Source organism: Rhyacophila brunnea, unplaced genomic scaffold (genome assembly GCF_057557595.1).
Source record: "Rhyacophila brunnea isolate RB1 unplaced genomic scaffold, BYU_Rbru_1.0 scaffold_12, whole genome shotgun sequence".
Lineage (NCBI taxonomy): Eukaryota > Metazoa > Arthropoda > Insecta > Trichoptera > Rhyacophilidae > Rhyacophila > Rhyacophila brunnea.
In genome coordinates, this window is record NW_028232774.1 from 9,490,213 (window position 1) to 9,509,143 (window position 18,931).

At 34.0% G+C, this 18,931-nt stretch overlaps 1 protein-coding gene across 1 annotated transcript; it reads right to left on the reverse strand.

The window, feature by feature from the left end:
* Nucleotides 1–1,016: 1,016 nt before the first annotated feature.
* On the reverse strand, nt 1,017–14,541 carry LOC147077748 (uncharacterized). Its single transcript, XM_085940133.1, has 4 exons — nt 14,418–14,541; nt 12,324–12,509; nt 5,391–5,615; nt 1,017–3,923 (listed from the first exon to the last, which is right to left on the reverse strand). Exons 1-4 carry the CDS (start codon nt 14,529–14,531, stop codon nt 3,732–3,734), a joined length of 717 nt encoding a protein of 238 aa, XP_085796259.1. The 5' UTR covers nt 14,532–14,541; the 3' UTR covers nt 1,017–3,731.
* Between the last annotated feature and the right edge of the window lie 4,390 nt (nt 14,542–18,931).

Below are 18,931 nucleotides of genomic sequence, written 5' to 3' on the forward strand. Positions count from 1 at the left end.
CCCCCAAGCGACGATCAATCTGCCTACCCCCACGTTACGTCACTGCGCCTGACAACTACTGCCGGTCAGTTTTTGATAGGACAAGGTAGCCTCGTTTACTCGTTAACTCGTTACCCAGCCATCATATTCACGTGGCAGAGAACTACAGGATGCTAATCACATCCCCTGGAAATGTCCGAGAATTTACTACGAGAGGGATGAGATGCTCAAATTGGTCCAACCAGACGTTGGACCCATCGGACCATCTGACCGGTGACCAGGTCAGATGGTGACAAAGGTCAATAATTATTATATTGCATTTAAAAAAAATGCGGCGTCTTATGATCTGAAGATCTCTTCACATAGTTTTTGGATGTCCGTATTACTTAGCTTGGTTTTAGTATATATTTATAAATCAAATTAATTCTCGCCTATGCCACTTTTTATCAACTTAAGTCAACTCAGTAAACTCTGACAAAGCTCACTTGAGAGTGTGGCGACCTCAGTTTTGGGTATCTGCTCCTGAGACATTACCAGGCCTAAAAACTGCTGATGCTTCACATCCAAACGTAATATCTCGTGATACGCGTGAAAGCTGAAACTCCTCATGGAAAAGCATGCGGATTATTATATAGTGGGAGTGTCGTATGCTTTATTTTTTTTAAATCTCCTCAACATGGCCATGTCACCTTCAATCTATATTATGATAATATATAATATACTTATTCTGAAAACCATTCACAATTCTCATATTGCGATTATACGCAGGATGTAGCAGGAAAGTCAGCTTCGGACAGTGATTGTGTTAGTAATAATGTTAAAAATAACTGACATTAATATGCATACGAATAAAATAAATTATAGATAAGAATAAAATAAAAAGAAAAATACCTAATTATTTATTTTTTATTTATTTATTATAAAAAAATATTTATTTAAATGCAGGTAAAGAGTTTATAAGAATATAAATGATAAACATATTTTATAAATTTAAATTAATATACTTAATATTATGTAGATTATAATTATTATTGTAATTGCATTTTTTTAGAATTATTAATAACCTTGCTTTTTCGTACAAACAAGGTGGTTGTTAGTAATTTTGAACAATCACTTACACCCAGGCTTTGAGAAAAACACATAAATATAGTGTCCTCACCCGGATCGAGCCCAGAACTCTTGGGTGGAAAGCCAGCGCCTTACGCACCGTACCACAAGAACCGCCTGTAATAATTATTGCATATTGCGATTGTATAGTTTTAAATATTGAGCTAACATACAGTGAATTAGCTGTAACTATATATATTGCTAGTGTCTATACATTACAGGCAAATAGGAAGTTAAGAAGTTATATAAAGCAACTTTACTAGTTATACCATGCATAGTATAGTAAATGTATAGTATAGTTTAGTAAATCAATACGTAACATGGCAGCGTCGCTTTCGATGATCGAACATATTACAATTTTCTATAAATTTTTGAATTGCCTAATTTTAAATTTACATACAATCGTAAAATAAAATATAAGCCTCACAATATAAATTGAAGAATATGTAATTAATTGTTCACATCACTTTATATATAATCTAATTTGATTCCAGTTTTGATAGTGAAGCTATTTTTTTATTTATTATTGAAATGGCAACACGCTATTTTTATCTGTTATTCAAATACGTCCAAAATCTGTGAATATGGTTACTAGGGGGAGCTATTCATGTGTTATGTGTTATTCATCCGAAATCCTCTATATAGTGCGAAACACCATTTATTTACATACGTATGAACAAGCATATTAGATTATCAACAAGAATACAATAATAATTTTGACATATGAATATATTATAACAAAATAGCTAATGAGTAGTCCTATATAAGAAAACATGATATTTTTCCTAATTTTTTCCGCAATTTCCTTTGAGAAATACAAAAATAAAAGCTTCTTATTTACGTTTTGGTTAATATAAAATACAATAAGAAATTAAATTCCTAAGTATCATCATTACCAAAATCAGCCTGGATCAATCCACTTATGGATAATGACCTCTCCTATTTTCTTCCACTCTTCTCGGTCTCTAGTTATCCGCTGCCACGTACGTCCACAGAACCGCGTGTGAAACACGGTCTCTTAACACAATGCTTACGGGCCCTTTTAATTAATTTTGTAATTAACGTGTTAATTTGCATTTGAAAAGTAATTAGCAAAAACACAATTTTTTGCGGCCCGTAAGCTATGGGTTAATATAAGATAAATTCAAAAATTGCGAGTAGCGCAACGTGGCATGAAAATGTGCATGCTGGGCATGAGAAAGTCGAAAGTGAGAAAGATGATAAGATAAACCAATGAATAAGGGAGTAATAGAGATCGCTGAGACTGGATATGTCGCTCGGAGAGTGGATAACCGCCGGACACTAAACATCCACACTGATGCTCACTGGACAGACAAACTCATAAATTCTTAATATGAATAGAAAATACCTGATGTCATTTAAGTACTCACTACTATTTTTAATTATTCATTTAAAAAAGTATATCATAATCAGAACAATTCTTTTATTATGGTTAGTCCAGTTCAAACCACATCGATTCGGTGAAAAGATTTAAACTGTATACAAACTGTTTAACAGTTATATCAAAAGTAGTTGGAAACAATTGTATCCGAACATTTAATAATATTTATTGCAAACAAACAGTTACATAATATTATATTTCTTTGATAGATGATACAGAGAATTAATAAATTATATAGAGAAAGAATATTAATAATAAAGGCTAAAATAAATTAAGTGACAAAAGGTGTACAATTAAACGATATAAGTTGATTTTTAATATGAAACCAATAAACTAATAATTTTAAAACTCTTGATATACTAGCTTTCCCTAAGTATATAAAATACATCCTTCAGTTCCTTGGATACCTCAAGAATACCTAAAACAGCGACTGTATTACCTCTTTGGATTTCTATCATTCGGTGATAGTACTCAGTTGAATGGCACTTACCAGGAAATGTCTCTAGGCAAAATTCCACCCTTAAACAGACTTCGAATGTCATTCCTCTTCGTTTTGAGTCTCAAATCGAATGCTAATTTGTTAGATACCTATACCTATTTTATATAGTAATTATCTACTAAGGATTAGACCATTTCCATGTGAAAAAAAATTCTGTCCAATAAACTGCCATTAGGTATCATAATACAAAATTAGGAATATAAGCATAGGTTACCAGGATTTGTAATGCTTCCATTAAAATTTAAACTAAAATGTCGACACTTTTCAACGAATCAACCGCATCGTCTGCTTCACGGAAAACTGCCACTGCTCTCAAAAGTTACAATATTTGTATTTGTTCCTTCGTTTGCCCATTTATTTAATATGCCACCCCTAAACAACGCATGACCTACCTAACTCCACGGTAAGTCACTGTATTCACATGTGTTATCAGTCAAATGACGGCTGCTTTCAGTCATAGCCCTCAAAGCAGAGGGTCTCGAAATATCTTGAAACCCAGGGGACAGACAATATAATTAGGTGACAGACAGTCGTACTTTTTGCCTTTGTTAGGCTGAGCTAAACAAACTGTTGAACCTGATAATTGAACAGGTTTATTCAGGGGAGATGTTTTGTTACAATAATCAATGTTAACGTTTGTAGTTTTCCTGCGCGGGTGTTAAAAATATTCATACACCCGATCCGAACTAGGTTTAAGTGTTCTATATAATGATAAACTTTCAATATTTAACAATTTTATTATTCCTAGTGTCTTTTACCACTCCGATTACACCTTTTTGGTCGTGCGCATGCGTCAGAAGCTGAAAATATTTCAATTTCGTTCTTGATGCTTTGTGATGCAGTACCCTTTGTCCCTTTGCATAACTCTTGAATCCTTTTGACACGAGCATCACAACAGCACTGAGGTATTTTAGGGCTCAGTTGTAGAGAAGTCAGCTAAAAAAAGAAAAAACAAGTAATTTTTATATTAAAAAAATCTACATATCCCTACCTATTATTTCGGTTGTAACACCATTATCAATACTAATTCTAGCCTATCCTCCCAAGTTTATATTAGGATCATACTAAGCTGATAACTGCGTTGTATTATTGTTACAATTCTAAATTATTTTTTTTTATATATACCGCTATATAAATTAAAAATATATCTGTACCTAATGCATGAGAGAAAACATTTCTATAAATGTACAGAATAGAGTGAGAAGAAGACGCATTCAATGGGGTAATATGAATGAAAAGATACACGTAAACGCAAAATTCAAAATTTTTAAAATAAATTGACACGAAAATAAAGGAATCATTTATTTTAATCGGGTCGGGAAATAAAACAAATTATCTGATACTTTCATAATAGTTTAAGAGCTACTTACAGTGCAGTACTAGTATATAGACTTAGTAATCGGCCGTAGTGATTTGGCAGGCGCGGCGCGGCGGCGTCTTGCGAAACTCAAATGTATAACCGTGTGTATTATGCCCCAAAAAATATACTGTCTGCGAACATTTTACACACGGTTATACGTTTGAGTTTCGCAAGACGCCGCTGCGCGACCACTACGTTCTTGCACTTCTAGTATATTATAGAAAGTATTAAATTACATTACAATTAATTTGGGACAAAATGAAATTGTGGTATAAAGAAGTATTATATTAGATTGGAAAGATGATTTATCTCTGAAAATGTAAATAACAAAAAAATATCCTCGATTCAGATTGTAGGGATTTTGGGTGCAATTTGGGGACAATCAATAATAATAAAAAAAACATTATGAATTAGGAAAAAAAAATAATTTATCTTCACCGCTTGTCAAATAAAGAAAATTGACCCGAATCCAAGAATGTTGACCGGTGGCAATGCCACCTGTTATTTTTTCTAGTTTATAATAATCGTCTTAAAATTTAATAAAACATGTTATTTTATTGATTAAAAGAGCGAATATCGATTCTATATAAATAAAAAAAATCATGTATATATATTATTTTCTTAAAATATTTGTGTTTCTTAAATAAAATTTGAAAAATACATTAATAATTACTTATTTAATTATTATTGAACATCCCCACAAATAAATCATAGGCCTAAATCGCATATGCATGGTTGGCATACAGTATTAAGGCAAACATAAATGGGGATTAAATTACTTAGCAAGAACTATATGCAGGACGCTGCATGAGCTTCCTAGGGGATTCTGCCATACTTCAGCATTATAAAACGTTGATGGCATTGATGCCTCCAGTGGTGCCTCTTTAGTGATAACTACATTATGTTTAAATGTTTATGGCTGTGGTTTTGACTCTGTAGACTTTGTGTACCTTGCTGCCATACGAGGAAACGAATTTTGTTTGAATAAAATTTGACTTATGCTCTTAGGGCTGTCCAAATTATATATTAAGACATAAACTCACCTCCAAAGCATCTTGCAATGAGTTATTTACGAACCGCGATGCTGAGTTCATAGGTATTAATGCGTTCGTAGCTATGAGAGCCAAAAAGTTATCTACAAAATTGTTGGATCTGTACATTTTTAAAACTGTACATCTGAGTGCATGGGGTAGATAGCCACCTCTGACGTTCCAAATCTCTTCTATTTTATATACGTAGCCATTTTTGTAACAGGACACTCGAGGTAACTGAAAATAAAAACATAAACTCACGTTAATTATTAAACTATTTTTTTTTTATTCAACGAATACTACAATATTTAAAAAAAATTATTGAACATACATAATTTGAAACAAAAAAAAAATATATAACCACTTTGATTAAAAATCCAAAAGCAGATTACCAAAACAATTAATGCAATTCAGAAAGCGCTTCAGTAAGAATTGAAAGAATCACTAGTTAATTTCGTCACAGTGATACATATAGTTTAGTGGTTAGAGTACGCGGGCGCAAATCCCATAAGGTGCATGTTCGTATCCTGCTGGGTGTCATATATTTTTTAAAAAGTGTATTTTTGTCGGATATCCACAGCCTCTACTATTATGGTTTGCTTTAGGCAGGATTTAATTGAATGTTAAAAACTAATCAATACCATTTGCAATTTGTATTATTATTTGTTTAATGAACACAAATGAGTATGACTGGCAAAGGTTAGTGTGCACTAGTTATATCGGATCTCAACAGCCTACCTCAAATCCAAACTAATAATTAATATGTGTATGTAACAATAAGCAGAGCGGAGCTAGGTCACCGAAAATTTGTAGTGCTCCACTGCTCTGAAGGTTTTTTTTTATTGTTAAATTTTCGTCCTATAATCTTTATATTTAACACATTGCAACACTGGAATTATTTGAAATACAGTAACACTGTCGAGTGATAAATAACCTCACTTTTTTGACAAGCAGACAATGAAAGACGATTTTCTATCGGATTTTTTTTTAATAGAATTAATAATTTAAAGGACAAATAATAAACCTTATTTCAAAACTACTTTTTTTATTTTTTAACATTTTTATACCTACAATACCTATTAAAACTTTTTACCCGTAGCGAAGCAGATCCTGGAGCGGAGCTGGAGAAGAGCACCTCAAAAAATGGTCCGCTCCAACCCACTGATATTTTGATTGTGACGATTATAAAAAATCCATACCTGTGTTTTTTTTGTAATTTATTATATTACGATTAGTTTCACGCGTTCTTTAGTAAAAAAAACGTTGAACATTAATTTTATAACAGAAGTCTCAGTTTAAATAAAAATGCTGTTTGTCTTTTAGCACCTGTTTAAAGTATGCTTTATAGATTTCTATTATTAACCATTCTGATAACAACAACGTAGTTTTGATTGTTTTGTTTTATTAAAAATTTTAATCAGCAAAAATTATTAAATGGTCAACTGATTTACGGTGCTCCATATAAAGTAAAGTTTTTATCATTACCATATTATGGCAATATGACATTTCAACACTCTCATACGTCTACCTTCTGTCTCCTTGTCTCTAATACGTTTATGCGATCCGACAAAAATATTGCACACTTTTTCAGTCATTTTTTTTTCGATAAATAAATAATGCAGAATTACAGATGGTGTTGGTCAGTTTTTTTTAAATTCATTAAACCAAATAAATCAGAATCAATAAAAATATTCTTCTACGTATAAAATATATACAATTATATATGGTTTAATGCCATAATTTTAGATATTTTATAGATTAAATAACGAATATATGGCTTGGATTAGGCAGAGTTTAATTAAATTTTAAAAATTAACAAACACTATGTACATATTGTAATCGTAATTCACTGAAAACAAATACTTACGTTGCCTGAGAAAGTGTAGTGTGCACTATTTAAGTTGGATCTTAACAGCCTACCTTAACCCTTTGCTACTGGCCCACGGTTATAGTAGGTTAAAGTACCTTATCACTTTTATAAGTACCCTTAAATCTCTTGGATAACACACAAATTTCTAATCACTCGATATGCTATTATCGCACTGTATGCATCTGTCAAATTATTATGAGACTATCATTTGTTTTATTTAATAACTGAATTTAAATAAATGATTCCTCAGATTTTTTAAATTTAGAATTTTTGTTTATACGTGTAAGTTTATGTTTATACCTATTCTTCTAGTCTAGCTCTTATACACACGTTTATAATGTTTTCCCTCATACATAACTAACAAATACTTTTATTTTGTTAACTGTCAATTCATGGTAGAACTGCATTGTATTGTTGTTTTTATTTAATAAAACGCAATTTTTATGTAGTACTTATTCCACTTTTAATCAAGAGATTAGGACCAGTTTCGTCCGTCTCAGAGGTCCGTGTCCCTGATGCGGTTTAAAAATTATCAGCAAGTTCAAGTAAGTTACAACAAAAAATCTAGGAGTAATCCGTGACGTCGGTTAGTAGTTAAAGTAATACCTCTTTGATTAAAAATGCAAAAACCGATCGCCAATAGTACCTTGCTCAATTTGGAAAGCACTTCAGTGAGTATTAAAAGCCAATAGTTAAAATTTGTCGCAATTAAATATGACTCCTTTAGCATAGTGGTATATGTGCGTGGGCGCGATACCCGAGAGATGCAGGTTCGATTCTTGCGGGGTGTTTTACTTTTTTCAAAAAAAAACGATTTTTTTTCTATTGGTTATAATATATTTTCTCAGAAGTAAGAAGTAAGTTAAATAAGCTTTTATCTATTGATAACTAATTTTAAAAATGTAAAACTTAATGATTGTAACTCTTAAGTCATGGCCGAAAGATAGTGGCACCATGTTTATTTAGGTCCTTTCTTTTGCACAATAGTGGCGCAGTTTTATTTACTTAACATAATTTATTATCAAATTTCAAATCAAATTTATTTATTTTACATATAATGAACATAACAAATTATAAATTCAAAGCGTTCACGACATGACATAAAATAAGTGTTAATAATTAAAAAAAAATAAAAATACAGAGAAAAAGTAATAAAATAAGAAAATAAATTAAATAAGTAACAAAATAAAAGTAGATGGAAGCACACAGAGTGAACTTTGATAAACCCTATCTTAAAAACTTATAAAACAACGTCCACCTAAATTCACCCTCACGTAAGTGGAATATATCAATATCCGAAGCGATTTCATTAAGCATGGTTACTGCCCTCCCAATTGGCATTACTAATGGCAGGTTAGTTCTGCACCGTGGGAGAACAAACAACGCATGCCCTCGATTCCTAAGGTAATTATCAGAGACACACAAGCCAATACCACCAAGAATGGCAGAGTTCACATTTACGCCGCGTATAAGTCTGAAAAAATATGTAGCTAAATAAAGATCCCTTCTAAATTTTAAGCTACAGTATGTAAGCATCCCTAAGAGAAAATCAGTCGGATAGAGCCACGGATAATATCCATACAACCGAAAGTAAAGGAGTCGTAAAAATTTCTTTTGGACTCTCTCCACCATAAGGCCGTACTTCAACTGATGCGGGGCCCAAACGATAGACCCACTCTCAAGTCTGCTTCTAACTAAGGAGTTATAGAGAATTTTTAATACCGTAACATCCGAAAAGACCCGGGAAGTACGCAAGACAAAGCCCAACATCTTTAGCGCCTTTTTACAAATGGTATCTATATGACCACTAAACGTCAGTTTACCGTCAAATGTAATTCCAAGATCTCTTACAGATGCTATTCGCGAGAGAACTCTGCCATGCATCGAGTACTGGAAAAACAATACTCGTGAGGCTTTAGTAAACGATAAAACATTGCATTTATCAATATTGAAGTCCAGTTTGTTACGCCTGCCCCAATCTAATATATTATCTATATCAAGTTGAAGTTGACGACAATCGTCCAAGGTGACAACTTCCATGAAGAGTTTCAAGTCGTCAGCAAACAACAAAAACATAGCACTTTTAATTACCAATGCTATGTCATTTATAAAAATCGTGAACAGCAATGGCCCTAAGTTTGAGCCCTGGGGGACACCAGAAAATGTGTAAAAGGTCTGTGACTGATAAAGGCCGTACGAAACGTATTGTTGACGGTTCCTAAAATAACTCCCGAATAGCTTTAAAAATCGATCCGACAATCCAATAAGTTGGAGTTTTTCCATTAGAATATCGTGATCGACTCTGTCAAATGCCTTCGAGAAATCATTGTAAGAACAGTCAACCTGGCTGCCTCTATCTAGTACTGACGACACATAATCAGTGAATACCATCAGGTTGGTTTCCGTTGATCGGCCTGCTCTAAATCCATGCTGTTCATTCATTATAAATGACTCAATTTTTGGAGAAATCATGCTGTGCATGATCATCTCCAGAACTTTTGCTGGTGCAGAGAGAACAGCTACCGGCCTGTAGTTTTCTACTGACGACTCTGTACCACTCTTATGAATTGGAGTCACCTTCGACATCTTCCATAATTCCGGAAAGATACCTGTCTCCATTGTAAGATTATATATATATGCAAGTGGGCCTTTGACAAAATCAACACACCCTTTTAAAAAAAATGTAGGGACGTTATCCGGTCCCAAAGAGCGCGTATTCTTAAGTTTTTTAATAAATCGAAACACGTCACCTTCATCAATTGGGAAGATGTCAACGGATTGGGCACCGCACGATCGTTTTCTTGACGTTGAGGCGACATCCAGATTCGGAATACTACTTGCGTAGACGGACCTGAAATGACCAGCAAATGCTTCTGCCATTCCATGTCCAGTCACCTCTTCGCCCTTCCAAGTCATCGAATTGGCAAATCCACCATCCTTTCTTAATGATTTTATATAATCCCAAAACGATTTAGGATTTTCGCGAATGCAATCCCTTACCGATTCCATATATGTTCGATAGGCCAGCCGAACAGCTTGTCTCACTCTCATACGATAAAGGCCAAACATTTCATAGTCATGCTGACCATGCTTAGCCTTCCAAGCTGTATGATAGTAGTGTTTGACTCTAATGTCTTTAATAATTTCCCGTGAAAACCACTTCGGATATCGTCTTCCACCTCGACATAGTGACTTCCTTGAAAAACATTTATTAAACACATTATATACAACATTATAAAAGTATTGTACCGCCTCATTCACATCAAAAATCTCACGCAACTCACTCCAATCTACTTCACTCATTAAACAGTAAAGCAGTTTGAAATTTCCACCATCAAACTTCCATCCCCCACACCAGTTAGCTCCGTGTGAGGGAATTTCCGTTCGCAGCGGGCGAATCGCATGAAATACGTGTAAAAAAACCAATGTAGGGTGGTACACATCCTCTCGTATCAAAGGTAATGTACATCTCGAAATTGATAAAATAGCGTTACTGAAAATCCTATCCAGAAGTCCACCTTTAGAGTTAAGAATATCATTGTACTGGGAAAATCCAAAAACAGCACATAGAAATTCCAGTTCACTCTTGACCCTTTCACCGCTGCGCGCTGAGTTTAGGTTAAAATCTCCCATCACAATAACCCTCTTATCCCCAAATACGACGTTACTAGATAACATTTTTTCAACAAAAAGTTTATACGCCTCCACTTCACTTGCTGGAGGAAAATACACGACACAAACGTAGACAGTTTCTCCGTTACAGGTTAGTTTAACCCAAAGGTCCTCGTTAGAAGTCTCCAAAATACGAAAACGTTCGGCCTGCAACCCTTCCATATTTCTAACTCCCAGGAGGCAGCCTCCTCCCTGCCTGAGGCCTGTTCCGGAGTCTCGATCCCTTCTAAAGACAGCATAATCACTACCAAAATATTCACGACTGAAAACACTGCCATTAAACCACGTTTCAGTTAACGCTATGACGTCATAGTCGTCAGCTAATACGCCGTTCAAAAAATCCACAGATTTTGTCTTCAAGCCGCGAACATTCTGATAGTAAAAAAACAGTTTATCTGAACGGTGACTGTTCCGAAGTCAGCTAACCGGCAACCGTGGAGTTTCCACTCTCGACACCCATTCTTTTATGAATGAATGACGTGGCCAGTTATCCGCCTTCAAAACAGTGTCCGTGACATCAGAAGGGATACCTACCTTGAAGGATGCATAGTCCCCCCTTGATTTGATTTTCACGACTGTGAAATCAGCGGTACATAACTTATTTAAATAGGTTAAAACATCAGCCGTTGTTGTATCTCTGTGAAGCGGGCAGATGTGATACTGCTTCACAACAGTTTTTGTTCGTCCAGCGAGGTTTCCCCGAACCGCAACACGCCGCTTCCGTGCGACGGTGGCCCATCCATCAACAATCCTAGGCGTAGGTAAATCTTCAGCTGGTTTCGGTTGTGAGGCCTCAGGTGACGATGAGGAGTCCTCTTCTGGGGCGACTGCTGGGATAACCCCGAGTGCAGGATAATTTTCTTTTCCAGGACGCAATTGTTCTAACGCGGCATTTTTTGAATTTGCATCGATTTGTTGTTTCGTCGATGCTCGGCGCTTACTTTGCGCTCGCGTTTCAACAGTCGTTTTCGAACTTGCTGTACTAATTGGTTTCACCGTATTATCACTAATTACGGCGGACGTAATTGCTGGCGAAGTACACACTGTATTTACTCTATTTGAGTCACTGGGAGTTGATTTATTTAATTTAAATGAATTTATTTTGAGGAATTCCTCAATTCCCTCCACTTTATTCATAAGTTTTTCTATGAGGGCACTTTGTTTGATTATAATATTCGTTAATTCAGTAATTTCAGCCATTTTGTTTCAAAGAAATAATAAAACAAAACAAAAATTTTGTGAGACAACACTATGTATGTGTTAACTGCGCGGCGTACAATTAATAATCATTATTTATTTCACTCGAAAGATAAGCTACTATGGACTTTTTGGTGTTAAAACATTTAAAAGATTAAGTAATAGGTGATTTTTAACTACACAAATAATCAAATATAATAATTTACTTCATATTTGCCTGGTTTCGCCGATTTTGCAAGTCCATTTGGCGTTGGCAAACAACCTGCCGCAATTGTGTTCGAGACTCCCATTACGTTGACGTTCGATTCCATCGTCGATGCCATCACCTCTAGAGCTTTGAGCATTGGTCCTTTTTGATAGTATTTGTAGCACGATACTGTTGCGTTTATCATCTGAAAGTAAACAAAAAAATATTTCATATGAAATACAGTTACAAATTTATAATTACAATCAAATCACTGACGTCAGTGCAATACCGCGAAAAACATATTTTTTTAATTCGTTCATTTGCTAATTCTGCTAAGCATGCCAAAACGAGTTCAATGGTGTATTGCAGTTATTTCAGCATCCACCAATTGAGAGTATTCTGGTGAAAAGCTTAAATAAACATCTAAATGCTGTATTCAAAACCGCATATCAACTTTTACTGTTCCAAGCCAAAAAAGTGTTAGTGACAAATCGCTACTTTTCAGAGTCAAAAAGAGTGAAAAATTTTCACGTTAACGGCCCACGTGCTCGTCGAAGGTCAAAATTGAGTTTTTATAGTATTTTCAAACCATGATCCTGGACACTCCTTAAACGTTGTAGATAATCTATTTATATAATTTTGAAGCCTTATTATCCTTTATAGTTATTTTAAACATTTGATGACTGCATAAAGTATTTTTGTTACATAAAATAGTATTTTTTTAAACCTCTCGCTCTAATGTTTTAGAATATAGTCATATTTCGGTACATAACTGTGCAGTGGTGTTAAGATTTTTTACGTTTATTAATTTTAAACGCATTTATGAAACCATTAGTATAATTTATTACGAGATAATTTTTGTAAAATATTCACGATAAAAAATTATATTGATAATCTCTGTGATCCCAAATTTGACAAGAATTAGGCATTTTATTATTCAAAAAATCGGCAAGATTAACACATTTGAAGATGATTTTGACGATGTCCCCCCTTAATGAGAACAACTTCGTTTCTTTACAACTTCTTCCTTAGTATTGGAATTATTTTTTTTTTCATTTGTGATATTATTATTTTGTAGTTTGTAGTGTGAATTTTTTTATTTACTTGTAATTAGAGTTTTTAAATCACTCAATTCCTTTTGGTTGTCCAAGAAAAAGTACAAAGTTCATAAAAAACCACCGAATTGCGGACATATTGTTTTTGTTTTTATTTCTGTTATGTTTTATTTTAATTTTGGAATGTTACGTTAGTGATAGGTAGGTACGTTAATTCTTATTGGCTTTCTGTAGGGTTATCACTTACGCCCAATTTTTAAAATCATAACTCTCTTTGCAATCATCTATAAAGAACGCTATTTTGCCAGTCTGTAGATATATTTTTTTTGTAAACATAACCTCATAATAACTTAAAATCACTTAATATGTTACTTACGCCCTTTTAGTTTGGAAAAGTCGATATGTTCCATACAGCTGTAAAAACGATATCCAAATTACGAGACAGTATATATACGTACTAACAATGTTTATTGATTATGTTAAAACTTAGCTAATGTGTGTTACCAATACTGTTATATTTACAATATTAACTTTTAATTTAAAAAAAAAACAAAAAATAAAGATTATTTTAACCTGTCAGAAGACAACAAATAAAACTAATAAAATATAGAGGTAAACAAAGTATGCGAAGTGATTTCCAAGATTAATTGGTCACACATGTATTTCAAATAGTAGATAATGCCTGTAAAAATTCAATCACATAGTAGAATCCAGGAGCCTTTGAAAAAGCTACTGGCTTGTGGATTTGTCAAGTTTGTTGGAAATTCGTGATAACGAAGAATTAGGGATCTAAAATATCGGACGAAATTTAGGGGTAATACTCAATCGAGCTTAACTGATGATGGTAGTATAAAAATTTATGCTTTTAACTGAGGATACTAATTGATGGGATTAATCTCTAATTGATGTTTATTTTTCAAAGATAAACAGACGTCTTTCTACGTATTTTTTTTTTGTTCGTCTGAATGAAAAAATATAGTAAAATTTCAAAAGTATTAATATTTTTTTATTCCTGGCGTTAATAATAAATAGTATAAGTATCATTAATATATGCATACTTGAGCGATCGCACACCCGTCAGGTTTCTGGCTCAAGTAAGGTTGCTTCCCCGATTGCCACATACAATTTAATCCTGCCGTAAACATGTGCTCTGTGTTATTTCCATTTAACATTTGTTTTGAAATATTCATATATCTTTGTCCCAGATATGATAGATTCGCGATTGGTGTTGAGAGAAGAGAGTTGGCAATATTTCTGAAATCATAAAAACATGTGTTAATAATCTTGTAAACTTATTAAATTACCCTGCACACAGACATACCTACTACACAATCCGAACTGAAAAATGCCAATAAATATGCACCTACTTCCGGATACGAATATTATTTTTAACCCCCTGTTAAATTAAAAATAACATCCGACCACCATTTAACACTGTTATCCAAGCTATGTGGATAACAGGCACCGCTAGCTCAGGGTACTGGGTTTTCGCACTGTATCTCTGATGAATTCCAATCCTGTTACGGAAAGGACCATCAAAATCAATTGGTATTCGATGGATAATGTTTACCATACCGCTGCAGGGGTTAATTGCGAGCACTGAAAACTCGAATTGGACGCCAAAGCCTTTTCTATGAAAGAAAAGAACATAAAAGAACATAATATTATGGGATACAATTAAATTAAATGAAACACCGTGATAATTTAACCTCACTGTATTTAATGAAAATGTAATTAAAAGTCAATGGTACAAAAATGGCGACATGACGCCATAGTCAAATCACCACCGTTCATAAACGACGATGTTATAATACATAAATGAATATTTACGTTATACAAAAGACATATTAGCGTCTGCAAACTAAAATATTAACGCAATAAGTCCTCAGCAACTTAACCTAACTTAAACCAAAATATCCACATGTGAGTGAGGTTATAATTAAAACAAATACTTAAAATTAATTAATACTAAAAAAATGAAATTGAAATGTATTTACAGCCGCTTGGCAATTGCCAAGCGGGAATCGCTCCTCCCACGTCCTCTCGTTCCCAAGGGTCAACCAGAAAAAGAAGGAGATCCAAACAAAATTCGATCGCCTGACATCGATTCCCCCCACCACTTATCCAACCCGGAAGCTTGAAGTGCCTACCGCAGGATTTTTGTGTTGCCCGCGAGAGAAAAACCTCTCCACTAATTATGATTGTTAATTAGCCCGTTGGTGACGTCTGCAACGTCACACCCCTTCACTATAAATAAGGCTGAGAGTCTCAAATTTTTTAGGACGCACATGTCAATACTAATACATTGTGCTGTGCGAAGAAATGTTTTGAAGTATGTGATATTTCACTGAAGTTACTACATAACAAAAATAACTATTATAATTTTATGCTATAGTCATATTGTGAAGAATTCTTACTTGTGAATATTAGATAGCTCAGCTGGATTTTTGCACTTGATTTGTGTGTTCGGACAGATGCATTCTTCCTCGTCAGACACCTGTACGTTTACAGAAACCTAGAATAAAATAAATTAATAAGATGTCACATAAATATGTCATTTATATCGTAGTGGTAACATGTGTGACACCCACGGTGGCCGCGCGGCTTAAGCGTTGGACTATCACACCATGGGTCTGGCAAGTACACATATTATTTTTCAATTTGTGTCTGTTACGGTATGGACCTAATAGGTTGAGCATGTGGCTGACATCCATTTCTCGTAAAAAACAATCTGTTAATACAAACCTCTACTCTGTGGAGGCCCATATTATGATCCTATTAGGATCGAACATGATCAAAAGAAGAAAAAAAGAGTAACGTTTGCGTGGATTCATCGAAGAATTTTAGATATCCTAGGCCAAGGAAATGGTTTTTTCTAATAAAGAGATTACCTAATATGAATTATTAATATACTCATCGAATTTTACCAATACATTTTATAATATAATGGTCTAGAAACGTATACCTACTATACTAAAAATATGTACTATACATACATACTTAATATGTACTGTACATACTGTACTAATATAATATATAAGCTAAGTATCTGTAGTGGCTTTATTAGTAGAAGTGGAAAAATGAATTAGCTAGAGATAAGAAAAAAGAATGTGGCATATTGACCGTTATAAAAATACCACGATGACGTGTTCCAACATTCTCAACGATTATAACTCTCGGACTAGCTTAAATTGCATGGTCAACTATTTCGTAGGATTTCTGCATATAAACACTCCATCTGTTTATTTACCGTATCTATGATGTGGATAATAAAATGGCCTAATAGAACTGATGCACTGGGAGCTTGTTTATTTTTAAAAAGTCGATAATATAATATAAAAAATCGAAAGACACTCATGAATTAATAATATTTCAACACAAATTTTAAAATTGTATATTTGACAAAACGAAATTTTTGACAACTAACTAGGTAAATGCGAACTTGAATAAAAATAACAATTTCATCTTACTCGTATCTCGTGGCTTATTTGGTATTTAGCGAGGGGTGGATGAGGCCGCTACTCAACCAAAAAATAGAAGGATTTTACTAAATTACTCGACACAATTAGTCTGTTCCATACAATATACATGACGTAGACATTCAATTACTCGCCACTCGACTAAAATACTAGCATAATGTGAATTAAACTTAAGATAACTTATAGATATTACTGCATATCGGAGATGCACCTATTTATTTCCAATGTAAAAGAATATTTCTTTTCATTGATTATCTTTTAATATTGTGTCAGTGGCAAGGGGTGGAGATAGGCTCTTAAGATTCGACATAAATAAAGTACATTAAACTTTGTCAGTCATACGTCTTATTTGTTTTCATTGAACTAAGAATACATTTTGCAGATAGTGCTAGTTATTTTTTTTAAATTCAATTAAACCCTGCCTAAATCAAACCATAACAGTTTAGGTACGAGGGTGGGTCAATAATTCCTTAGAAAAAAGCATTAAAACAGTTTTTATTTTTGTATTTTTTTTTATTTCTCAACATAATCTCCTTGGAGCTCAATACACTTGGTTAGACGTTTCTCAATTTTTTTTAAACCGTCAGAAAAATAAGTTTTCGGAAGGTCCTCAAAATAAGCATTTGTCCGATCGATGACTTCTTCATTTGAAAAAAACGTTGTCCACTTAGCCATTTTTTTAAGTTTGGGAAAAGGAAAAAGTCACTGGGGGCTAAATCTGGCGAATACGGTGGGTGGTCGACCAATTCGAACTTCAATTCTTCAATTTTAGCCATTGATCGTAAACATGTGTGAACACGGGCATTGTCCTGATGAAAGAGGATTTTTTTCCTGTTTAAATGAGGCCGTTTTTCTTCAATTTCGTTTTTTAGCTGGTCCAATAAAGATGCATAATAATCCCCTGTTATTGTTTTTCCTTTTTCCAAATAGTCAACGAAAATAATTCCACGTGCATCCCAAAATACAGTAGCCATAACCTTACCAGCTGATTTTACGGTTTTCGCCTTCTTTGGACATGGTTCGCCTTTCGCAATCCACTGCTTTGACTGTTCTTTCGTCTCGGGAGTATAGTGGTGTATCCATGTTTCATCTACAGTCACAAAGCGACGAAAAAATTCATCCTGATTGCGTTGCATGAGCGACAACAGGGCTTTAGAGGCCACCACCCTATTGCGTTTATTGTCGACTGTGAGCAAACGCGGCACCCGTCTTGCAGAAACTTTTTTCATGCCCAATTTGTCATGTAAAATAGAAATGACGCTACCTTTTGAGATCCCTGTAACCTCAATTATCTCACTCAACTTTAATCTTCGGTCACTTAACACCATATCGTGGATTTTATTGATCATTTCTGGTGTAGTCACCTCTACAGGACGTCCTGAGCGTGGTTCATCCTTTGTTGATGTACGACCACGTTTAAATTCATTTAACCAGTTATAAATAGTTGCAAGTGAAGGAGCAGATATGCCGTGAACTAAATCCAACTCATTTTTTATTTCCTTTGCTGTTAACCCTTTTATATTAAAATGTTTAATAACAGCTCTAAACTCAATTTTCTCCATTTTTGTAAACAAGCATTTTTTTTTTTAAATGTACGAAAATTAAAAACAACAACCCGACCAATCTGATTGAAACTTCGCAGCATACTGAATCGGTAGTGCCGCTGCATGAAAACAAACCGCTTACAGTACTAGTCGCGCTACCTGTCGGCTTTTCTAAGGACTTATTGACCCACCCTCGTATACTATGGGTAATCCGACAAAATAGTGCACACTTTTTCAGCCATACTTATTTGTTTTCGTTGAATTAAGCCTTACATAAACCAAACCATAGTCGACAAACAATATTTGTCTATCAATAAAATATCTAAAATTATGCATGATAGTATAATTTTAGTTATTTTATAGACAAACGAATATTTTTTTACTATTCTCTACTATGGCTTGGATTATGCAGAGTTTATTTGTATTTTAACAACAACTAACAAACACTATGTAAACATTGTAGTCTTAGTTCAATTTAAATAAATAACTTTGACTAAAAAGCTTGGTATGCACTATTTATGTCGGACCTTAACAGCCTATCTTCACCCT